The sequence below is a fragment of the Colias eurytheme genome, chromosome 27, assembly GCF_061535395.1.
Source record: "Colias eurytheme isolate Ceu_HAF_F1 chromosome 27, ilColEury1 Martin Lab GWU primary, whole genome shotgun sequence".
NCBI classification, from domain to species: Eukaryota; Metazoa; Arthropoda; class Insecta; order Lepidoptera; family Pieridae; genus Colias; species Colias eurytheme.
In genome coordinates, this window is record NC_143006.1 from 6,167,988 (window position 1) to 6,180,233 (window position 12,246).

The following is a 12,246-nucleotide window of genomic DNA, read 5'->3' on the forward strand; positions in this document are numbered from 1 at the left end:
TATTGAATTATTTAACACTGACTACCTAATTTATTTTAGAAATATTGACAGTATGCTTTGAACATTCGATAATTTTAAGGGGCACTAATGAATCTTGATGTTTTTTTGCAATTAGTCTTACTTTTTACATTTATTAAAAATATACTCATATATTCTATTTATCCATTGTACATTGAAAATCTTTATGAAATAATAATAATGTGTAGGTACGTGTGTGTATTTATGCGTAAAGGTATGTGTAATATCACGAGAAATAAAATTATATTATGAGAAAATAAATTTCAAAAACATTCAATTTCAAAATAAAGCTTCACATTTTATGTTATATACTCAATATTTAAAATAAAAATTTTCCCTAATTCAAGAATAGTAATATTCTCGCCATAATTTAACTAAAGCTTAATAATATAATAATTTAGAAATTCATAATTCTAAATTATTATATTATTAAGCTTAATATCGAGTTATGTTTCATATGACGACATCGTACTTTTTATTAAATTGTTGTAGAAATAGATTTTAATGTACAACAAAATACAAAATTATATAATATGACTCACATTCTTGAAAGTCGTGGCGTTACTTTCGCTCGTTTATAAGCGTCCTACGTTTTATTAAAACCCATTCTATACCGCCTCAAAATGATTTCTTTATGTTTTACATGAACATAAGAAAAACATCCAGATTCACTAGTGCTCCTACACTTAGCCTAAATGACAAGCTCTTGAATTGAAAAACACTCATCTTACTTACATACTTGATGTATGCAACAAAATATAATGAAATTACCCTATTAATTTAAAAGTATCAAAATTTAAGACGAGGAAGAATTTTTCTAGGATTAAATAATTGAACAAAAATTTTGGGCGTTAATTGTTCTAATTCAGTTTTTAATAACTACGGAGATAGTTTAAATCATCATCATTAATTAATGTCTCGAATGACGTCAAAAAATAAGCCAATCATAAGATTCCATTGCGTCATCATTCCCCTCTACCTTTGGCTGAAATAGACTCAAATTATCTCCATAGTTCATTTTAACGTACTAGACTTATAATCTAAAGAAATTTTCGTTTCAATTAGTATAGATTTGGCAATACCTTAAGTTATTTTATTCTCAAAATGGCGTAAAATTATAAGGCACGGTTGAGTACTTGACTAAATTTTTATTTTAATTTATATAGAAGGACGTATAACATAGCTACGATGTCTACCTAAAAGTAAGGTTGGCAAAAATATATGAGGATCAACAAACTTTGGCACTTTATCTTTAAATGTACCTATATGTAAATGAAGTTACATTTATTCAAATAGTAAATGAATTACTTGATATGTCCACAATTGCATACAAAGGAAAGGAAAAGGAAAAACAAAAAATAAAACAAAACAAAAATACAATTAGCTCATTTTTATTTAAATTCGAAAATGTAACATTCAATGTTTTGTAAATATATTCGTATTTCGTCGTTGGATGGACTTTCGAAATTTTCAAAATGATTCACAAATTGTTACATTATTGTTCTCAGTTCATCTGCAATAATTTTACATTAAAATAAACGTAATTGAAATAAAAATAAAGAATTAAGTAGCTTAATAACTTAAAAATAAAATTAATAAAAAGAACTTTGGTATCTGTATTAAAACCGATTAATTTTGTATTTAAAAAAGCTATTATAGAGAAATAAAAATTACAATTACATATATAATCTATTTACAAATAATTGTAAGCGGAGTATAAATTAAAACATTTAATTAAAAACTTATTATTATTGTCAGTTCGCGCTTGAGTATATATTTATTTACAATGAGATTGTAGAAAGACAACTGGCTGTATACAATATACAAATGTGAAGATCTCGCAGTAAATGCAACACATTTCAAAAGAAATAGTTTTTATTCATTTATTATTCATTTACGCCATTCATTCATTAAAACTAAGATTTTCATTTAACAATAAATGCAATTCACATGAACATTCATTTTCATTCAAACATTAACTTTGGGATTAATTCAAAATTTTCCCATAAATTTTGTAAAATAGAATCAAAATCATTAACAATAATCACTATTCTAAAAATCAAAGAGATCCGTCAAGGGAATCATTATAATCGGCAAACGATTAAAAATTACGTACTATAAAATAATTACAATAACAATCAATCAATCACCAATCAATTTGACATTGATTGTTTATCAATCGCTAATGTCTTTTGGACGTCCTAATGTACAATATTGATAAGTCAGTCAAACAAGGTTTGATAAAAACCAAACGGTTAACTTTCATTCCTATCTAAATACCATGGACACATAATTTGGAGTTCGATCATTGGTATCACAATAATGAATTAATATCTATCTAAAATTTTAACTAGTCCGTGATGTATTTACACTGCACTCGTAATTGAACAATCACTTTACAATCCTGAACAGTCACTTTACAATCTTACACTTTACAATCCCGGAACAATCACTTTACAATCCACGAACAATCGTTTATCAATCAATCACGTTTGACACTTACACTACATGTGTTTCACTTCGCTGGTTGTACGATTCATCGATAGTGACGTTTTGTTTTTTGTCCTTTTTGATAGTCCCGTATTGAGGGACATCTGATGTTAGGTTTTGGACAGTTAGGATTTGGTTTGAGCTATTCTGTGGCGTGCTAGAAGACACTGGGCTGCCATATTGGTTGCCGTATTTATGCCGCGATGGGTCTTTTAGTATCGATTGCGGTTGTTTCACGGTTGGTGTGTGATTCATCGGTTGGTGCTGGAACAAAAACATGAGGTTAGAACTTGTTGGTTATTTAATACTAATTTATGTAGCGTTTGTAAGTTTTTATAGACATATATATAACTAAATTAATTTGATGTGATCAGCCTTCTGTGTCCTGCCAGACCGAGACATTTTTTTTTCTTCGTCTCCACCGGGAATCGAACCCAGGACCCCTCGGTTCTACGCTACCGCGTCAACCACTATACCAACGAGGCGGTCGGTATACCCGATAATCGATAATGTATAATTTTAATAGAATTTTTTCCCGAAATAAGGGATGGTTCTCAATGTATAGCGTAACTACTACATATAGGTACTATGTACAATGTACATATTTTGTAAAAATAAACAATTATCTCGAATCGTTAAAACTACTCTGCTAAAACGGCTAAAACGGAAACGTTCAAGTCATTTCTTGACTCAAAGAGTAGTTCGTCTAGACTCGTAATTCAGTAATAAAGCACAGAATTACAAAATATTTTTCAACAGAGAGAAATGTCAAAATCACGAAATTTAACTGTGTAAAAAGGAAGTTTTTTGCATAGCACTTTACATAATTTAGACCGCTATTGCGTTGTGCATATTTTAATTCCTTTTATTATTTTCTTTCTACATAACATATTTATGTAAATGAATGAGGAATGAACTAAAACCTGAATAAATCCTAGATACAGAAACGCTAGTTTTTGTATTTGTGCCACATTTTTTGTAATACATAATTTCGTACCAGCTGTGCTCTATTTTTTATTGATAGTAAAATGTTCAAATGAAAAAGCTTTTTTAGTCAATATGGTGTAACGGAAGGCTTTTAAGTAATTTCTCAATATAGATATAGTTTGTATGTATGTATGTATGTGCTGTTTTCACTCCAACACAGCTAAGTATCATAGAAATTATGTGATAGGAATAATCTTGATCGGATTCAATTTTAGAATCATAGAACTTCGATATACTATTGGCGTAAAATTATCTTTATATTTCACTAGCTTTCCGCCCGCGGCTTCGCCCGCTTTATCTAAAACATAATAAATTACATACTAAAACCTTCCTCTTGAATCACTCTATCTATTAATAAAAAACAGTATCAAAATCCGTTGCGTAGTTTTAAAGATTTAAGCATACATAGGGACATAGGGACAGAGAAAGCGACTTTGTTTTATACTATGTAGTGATATATTCGTGTAACTAATTAAGGAACCTACTTGGGAAGGAACTAGCTTTCAGAAAAAAAACATCAAAATCGGTTCACTCAGTCGAAATTTCTGAGGTAACAGACATAAAAACAGTTAAATTGAGAACCACCTCCTATTTTGAAGTCTGTTGACAGAATTATCTTTATTATTATAGAAATAAATGGGACAAATATCGATACTACGTAAATAAATATATTTAATCTATGAGATTGCCTGTGGATAAATTCATAGATATCAAAGAACACAAAGGTCTAAACAAATTATTAATATTGCATGTTCAAACACACGGACAGGACAATCCTATTTCATATTTATAAGTGTTTAAGTTCCTTTGACATTTACACTATACGATACGATGTCGGATGCAGATATTAATTTATTGTCTACTAGATTTCCGTCCGCGGCTTCACACGCGTTATCAAAGAAATCCCGAATAGTTCCCGTTCCTGTGGGATTTCCGGGATAAAAAGTAGCTTATGTCTTATTCTCGGTATTCAGCTACCTACATACCAAATTGCATTGTTATCGGTTCTGTAAAATTTGCGTGAAAGAATAACAAACATCCATACACATCCATCCTCACCTTTCGCATTTATAATATGAGTAGGATTTTCATTTATATACACTAAATATTAAATTATATCTCATTTAAAGGGAATGAGAATAAGACTCTAACTATAACAAAATATTTAGTCCTTAACACAATAATCCACATCCGATATCGTTCCAACATATCGTCCATTCTAAACAAGTTCTAAAAATACGTAGACCGGAGTCTTTGTGAAATCGTATAAAACAACATGTATTGGAAAATGAATTCCTTGAACACAATTAGTTGGTTCTCTTGGCTTCGGGGAATAAAGGGAAAGGTTTTAATACTGGATTTATCTTAGAAAGCCATTTTATTTTATTAAAGTGCTTGTACAATTAGTTCTCGGATGTTTTGTAAGAATTACGTATTGATTTAGAATCGATTCTTTATCTAATGATAGAATGGGGGAGGTATATAGGTATAATATTAATGTTTTACCTGTAAATGTACCTAAATATATAGTTTTTTTCAATAATATACTTGTTGCTGTTGAAGTTAAAGTTTTAAGAAATAACTTTTCAAGGGATTTTATACGCGTTTGATTCAATCTATAATTCATCATGTTTCAAACAGTTTTAACATAAGAAAATAGTATGAATTAAAGTTGATAAAATACGAGGTAAAATAGTAGGTAACGAAACTCCAAATGAAAAGTATTGTCTGGTAATATACTATACTCTATGTCCAATTTCAAATACAAGATGGCGGACAACACAAAATGGTGACGTTATATTATATAAATTATAATTCATTAAAACATTATTTTTACACCATATTTGTTACCGTTAAGAGATGATTTTATAGAAATTAATATTTATTGTTTTATGGCATTCAAATGCTTTATAAAATGTCCAATGAAAAGGTGTGTTCTTAGACACATAAAACTGAAAGAATAGAATAAATTCGATCGCTCTGGCGGGTCACGAGTGGCTGAGTTGGTTAGGCATCCGCCCCGGAATTGCGCGAAAGGATGCGGGTTCGAGTCCCGCTGAGTGACCGAATTTTTTCTATTCTTTTTTATAAATTTATATTGATGATTTTATATTCAAAAACACATATTTTTTTATTAATTACCTGTGCACAGTTCCCGGGATGTAGTACGGTGACGTCAGGGGGCGGGACCGCTAGCTTGTCGAACCGACGCCGTAATGTACCGCCTAGTGATTGACGATCTGTATGGGAAATAATTATTATTATTTATTGTATTCAGAAAAACAAGGAATATAAATAAAATTCACAATAGCAAGTAAGTTTCTTGCCGGTTCTTCTCCATAGATACTGCTTTCCGAATCGGTGGTAAATGTTTAAAATATGTTATGACAAAAGTGCTTTTATAAGAAGTCTAATTGAATAAATAAATGTTTGAGTTTGAGTTTGAATATAGTCCAGAAAATATCGAAACGAAACGGTATAGATTATATTCTAACGAAAATAAATGCGGTAAATTGTAAGCCAATGGTTAGGATTGCAATTCTAATCTAATCTCAGGAACTACTGATCCGATTTGAAAAAATCTTTCGGTGTTAGATAGCCCATTTATCGAGGAAGGCTATAGGCTATATATCATCACGCTAAGACCACCAGGAGCGGAGCAAAGCGGTAAAACCGCGGAGCATAGCTAGTGTGACAATAAATATCTTTTTCCTTTCTTTCAATGTTTTTTCAAAATAGAAGAGGTCTAGTAAATAAATACATTAGAATAATATAAAACTTACCATCCATACAGCCCATAGGGCTGGGTAAGTGTGAAGGCGAAACCCCGTTGAGGTGCGGCTTGCTCAGTGGTTGTGCGCTGTACTGCTGCGGTGGGGTTGGGGTTCGACCCGATTGTTGTTGCTACAAATATAAATATACTTTAATATTTATAATAAAGCTGCAAGACTTTGTCGGTGTGGTCTCGTGTGGTGAGTATTTTCTCAAGTTAATGAGATATTTTACTATGGTAAAAAACGTAGCCTAGCAGGCACAAAAATCAGATCAAAAAAAATCTAGTGCAAAATTAAACGACTTGTTATTATAATATGTATGATAGGTACATGAATTGTAACATGTTGTAATTTAATTTATATTAAAACCATATATATGGGTACATATTGTAACTTATTCCAAAACTTCATGGATTTGGGTACATATTGTAACTTATTCTAAAATTTCATGGGTACATTTTGTAACTTATATTAAATACCTGCTGTAAATATTCGCCAATCAGCGGTGGATATGACAGATATCGATCCGAAGACATGTTATAGTACGATCCGTCGAGCGGGGGCATGGGGCTTGGTGCCGGGATGTAGTTCTGTTTGCCTGGGGACAAAGGTTTTATTAGCATTTTTGTTGAAAATATTTATTAATTAATAAAATGATCTGAGTTTTTTTCGCAATGTATTTTTATTGAGTGAGCTGAAAAAAGAACTGTTCTTGAATGATATTAATTTGTAATACAACCGTCTAAAAAAAAGTGAAGTCCCATGTCCCCTAGTGGGGTAAGGGGCAGCTGTATTAGACATTTGTTTCACTGATCGAATTTCTTTAAAGGTGATCAGCCTTCTGTGTTATTATTATGCAATAGCTTTACCGCGGCAGTCCCCGAATGCCACACGTCTTTTTTTTATTACAATTTTGAAATTCATATAATAGCATCTTTGTCTTTAAGAGTTAGTAACACATAAGAAGAGTATAACACTTACCAGCACTCCGTCCCAGCGTGCTATGTCCACTAGAATCCCTGTTCCGGTGCGGGTGGGGCAGGGTCCGCGCGTGCTCGCCCTCGTACACCGCGTAGTTCGGTGGGGGGTAGTCCAGGGGAGGGGGGATTAGTTGTTCGTCCAGGAGATATTCCGTCTGGAGGAGAAATAATCGTTTATATTTAATAAATGTATAAAACATAAAATATAATGATCGGAAGTCAGTCTCGCATAAGACGTGCACCGTTGCACACGGCCTTATAAAAAATTAATTATAACAAATACAGTTCATTAAAAGTTTTTGTGTGGGCTTTTATTTCACCAAAACCAGCCCCTACTCACAATAAAGGTAGATTTATAAACATATTAAATTTACGAAAGAAATTAAAAATAAACAATCCACGAGAAGGTATTCCGTCTGTTAGGAGGTTGGTTGGTTTTTAAAGATAACAATGATGAAAATAATGATATTATGATAAACATCATTGTATGAGCTTGATATTGCTTTTTTTTTCAAATTTATCAAAAAACTAGCCACGCCCCGCGGTTTTAGCCGCGTGGCTCCGCTCCTGTTGATCTTAGCGTGATGATATATAGCTTGTAGCCTTCCTCGATAAATGGGCTATCTAACACCGAAAGAATTTTTCAAATCGGACCAGTAGTTCCTGAGATTAGGGCATTCAAACAAACAAACTCTTCAGCTTTATAATATTAGTATAAGCTAAGACCAACAGGAACGGAGCACTGCGAGTAAAACCGCGGAGCACAATTAACAAATAAAATCTTACTTGATTCAACATATGCCTATTCGGCATGCTTGGTACTTCAGGTATTGGCGGCGGTTGGCCGTCTCCATCTTGTGAGTATGTCTCAGATTTCTCCGAAACGGATGAAAGGGTCTCTCCAGTCATTGTATCGTTGTATGAGGATGGGGCATACATTTCGATAGTTGCTGATTTTGACGATTGGCCCGCTTGTTCTGAAAGGTTGTTTGTGTGAGAAAATTTAGATTTTTGCATAGAACAAAACAATAAAAGTTAAGTTGTTACTGGTGAAGTATTTAAGAACTTTTAATTGGTTTTATAGTTTATTTTTGTGAAATAGAAGTAGTAAATCAATATCATAAAGTAAACCCGTAAGTAACGATTTTTATTTACTTACGGTGTTATTAAAATAAGTAGCCTTACAAAATATGGACTAAAAGAATTGATTTAAAAATGAGAAAAATCTTTATAGCAGTTATCCTTCAGGAATCGAACCCAGGATACCTTCATGATTATAAGTTTTGCTAAAGCAAAATAGCATTTAAAATAAAATAGAGAAATTCACAAGAACATCTAAAATCCAAAGATTTACCAAAATTGCATTACTACAAGAACGAAATTGTATGTTATAAGCCGCTTACCTTTGAGTCTTCGGGAGCGTCGTTTCCAAACAAAGCAAGCGACCAAAGCCGCGTTAATAAGAACTAAAACTACACCAGTAATAGAAACATAAATTACTACGGATTTTGATACATCCGCTGTTTCTACATATTCTGTGGACACTACGTTAAGCTCGCCTACTTCTGATGAAGCTAAAATAAAAAGAAAAACAAAAAATGAGGCAAAAATAAAAAAAAAACGTGGAGGTGCTGTAAGTGACGATTTTTTGAAGTGAAACTTGTTTAGGCGCGTTGAGAGTAAAATTTCAAGGTCGCGTCATGGATATACCGTCACGTCAAGGCGATTTTTTTGTCTTTGAATCTTGCCAAAGAAGTTTCACTTCTGACACGTGTGCTCGCTACACACACTCTTTATTTGTGAACGATGAAACAACAAAAAATTACAAAAAATGCAAAAAAATTTTTTTTCACAAACATCAAGTACGATCGCTACATCAAACCTCGAATTCGTTTGTTCGTCCGTCTGTGCAAACAGAAGCCGACCAAAAGTACATTCAAGAGGATAAGTGCCGTGCCCACTATTGTCCCGGTAATAATGAATACCCCGGGCACGTTGTAAGAGTTGTATTCCTCTGAACTCGACTGTACGGACGATGGGAGTACGTCTATGAACAAATGTGGTTTTAACCCATAGTATTTAATAATTATTATTTTACTAGACTAGCTTCCACCCACGACTTTGTACGTGCATTCCCGTTTTTCCCCGTTCCCGCAAGAATTTCGGGAAATCCTTTCTTAGCGGATGCCTACGTCCTAACATCTACCTGCATGCCAAATTTCAGCCCGATACGTCCAGTGGTTTGGGCTGTGCGTTGATAGATCACTATATCAGTCACCTTTGAGTTTTATATAATATAGATTTCCACCCGCGGCTTCGCACAAGAAAAACCCGCACAGTTTATATTTCCGGGATAAAAAGTAGCCAGCTACCTACATACCAAATTTCATTGTAATCGGTTCAGTATTTGCGCATCTATAATAATAGTAGGATTTGACAAAAATAGTAATTTGCGTTTAATTTGCTGCTGATTTGCACGAAATTTTGACAATAGTAGCTTCTGACCACGAATTCGTCTATTAAGTTCGTTCGTTCTAAATAAGACTTTTAAGAAGTTTAAGTTTGAAGATTATTATAGTACTGTAACACTCAAAGTGATACATTAATATCATAATATAATATAATATTAGGTAAATTATTTCTAAAAAAGGCTATTTATAAGGGCTTCTGAAATAAGATCAATTAAATATATTATAAAAGGATCAAATAATAGTCTAATATCAAACTTTAAGACTGTCATTAAGTATATGTTCATTAGGTGAATATTTATTTAGGCTAAAATAATAAATCCTTCAGATTGTGACAGACTTACTTAAGTGTCTTATAAATAGTATAACATCAAAAATAACTACACTTACTCAATGTAGTCGCCTTAGTGTCATCTGGCCGGTATTTACTCTGCCCAATTTTATTTATGGACATTACAGAAAATACGTAATCTGTATTTCTTTCGAGACCGTGAATGGTGAAAGATGTAGCGTTTCTTGGTGTAACATCTTCATATTTGTATGTTTCGTCGTATATTTTTCTGTAAAAATAAGATTAATTAATAAAATTATCACCCATTGATAATAATTTGTTCATAAGATTATCAATCATCAATCAATCGATCAACAAAACAGTACAATCGTCTAAATTTATATGTAAAAGTGGTTATCTAAGCAATTTTAATTTTATTTATTAATTTACCAAAAATACTTCGAACAACACATTATTATGGTGTCAAGAAAATTACTAAAGCAGAAATGTTGTATAAATTACTATTTCTTCATTCAACAATCAAATATAACAACAATCAATCAACCAATCAACACAATCAAACAATCATTTACATTCAATCATTCACACATCATTTTTTCTATCTTAGAGAATTTTTAACACAAAAACTCACCGGAATCGAATCCTATACCACGAGAACAGGCCACCATCGAACCCGGGCACCCACTCCAATGTGACTGAGTTATGAGTCACGTTGGTTACAACTACTGATGTTACTGGATCTATAAATGTAAGAAAAACATGAATTTTGAGTTAAAATTATTGTTTGAGACCTGTGAGAGAGATTAAGTTTAAGACTAGCTGTGCTCCGCGGTTTTACCCCCAGTGCTCCTGTTGGTCTTAGCGAAATGATATATAGCCTTCCTCAATGAATGGGCTATCTAACACTGAAAGAATTTTTCAAATCGGACCAGTAGTTCTTGAGATTAGTGCGTTAATGTTCAATGATAAACACATTTTGAGCAAACACAAGTAATCTTAGACAAATCAAAAGTTATGTTTATATAAGATATGTTTATGATATGTAAGAAAAAGACCTGGTGTAGTATTAACTCAACAAAACATTAAATACATAAATTTATCAATTTCGCTCATGAAGGACATTTAAACCTAAAAGTAAATATTACTAGCATGTCGCCCGCAGCTTCGCCCGCGGGATAAAAACTATCCTGTGTTAATCCAAGTCCTCTATGAGTGTACCAAATTTCATGAAAATCGGTTTTGCTGTTTTTGCGTGAAGGAGTAACAAACTAACCTACAAATTTTTGCTTTTATAATATAAGTAGGATTATTTTGTTTTTTTTAAATAAAACTTACCTGGGGCACTAGTAACATCCAATTTAACCGACATTTCCCCATAACCCAAATGGTTTCTAGCCGCACACTGATAAACACCATAGTCCATAGATGTGACGTCACGCACGAGCAAAACCGACGCAAAAGTTAATGCGTCGATCCGATGGAACTCGGATACGTATTTTGTTGACGTGTTTGTGGGTAGTTTTATGCCGTTTTTCGACCAAGTGAAGTTGGGAGGTGGTACTGATTTGCATCTGTTGAAAATAGTAATTATATAATAAATAATAAATATAATAAATTAATATTTTAGGAAAATTTTCACACACGGCACAATCTGATCCCATACTAAGCTTTCGCATGTGTTATGGAAACCAGATGGCTGATAAACATACATATATGTATAATTTTAAATAAATACTTTTATAGATAATTAACACCCAGACACAGAGCAAATAATATAATGATAAAAAAATAATACAAATCATATTTATTTAATATTTTAATTTATTTAATTTTAATCAAATCAATTAAAATCTACAACAAACAGTTAAAAATATCAATTCACTTACTTGCAAACCAATCGCCCCACTTGTCCAACATTCGTAGCCGACTTCACTATATTCGGCGAAACATCCATTTCCGGTTTGAACGTCATCACCAACGTCACCTCCCGTCTCTCATCACCGATCCCATTGTTCACCACACACGTGTAGTTGCCAACATCATCTCTCGTCACTTTGTCGATGATGAGAGTGCTTGTTTGGTTTCTGGTGTCGAAGGTGATGGATCGAGATGATAGGTCGTAGTCTGGTCGCTCCCATTTTATGTGGTCTGGTGATAGCGGGTTACCTGTAGATAAAATTTACGTATATATTAGTTTAAATTAAAATTAATTATAATATAAGTGGAAAAAAAGACGG

The 12,246-nt window shown here is 32.6% G+C and overlaps 1 protein-coding gene across 1 annotated transcript in view; it reads right to left on the minus strand.

Annotated features, from left to right (window-relative positions):
• Nucleotides 1-895: 895 nt before the first annotated feature.
• sns (nephrin adhesion molecule sticks and stones) overlaps nt 896-12,246 on the minus strand; it is a 216,413-nt gene continuing 205,062 nt past the window's right edge. Inside the window, exons 19-29 of the mRNA XM_090117137.1 lie at nt 11,896-12,175; nt 11,345-11,580; nt 10,641-10,749; nt 10,108-10,277; nt 8,653-8,823; nt 8,036-8,226; nt 7,251-7,404; nt 6,749-6,867; nt 6,279-6,399; nt 5,638-5,735; nt 896-2,772 (exon numbers count right to left, since the gene is read on the minus strand). Of these exons, the coding sequence (XP_089973263.1) occupies nt 2,518-2,772; nt 5,638-5,735; nt 6,279-6,399; nt 6,749-6,867; nt 7,251-7,404; nt 8,036-8,226; nt 8,653-8,823; nt 10,108-10,277; nt 10,641-10,749; nt 11,345-11,580; nt 11,896-12,175 (1,904 nt within the window). The 3' untranslated portion in view covers nt 896-2,517. The remainder of the gene's footprint in view (nt 2,773-5,637; nt 5,736-6,278; nt 6,400-6,748; nt 6,868-7,250; nt 7,405-8,035; nt 8,227-8,652; nt 8,824-10,107; nt 10,278-10,640; nt 10,750-11,344; nt 11,581-11,895; nt 12,176-12,246) is intronic.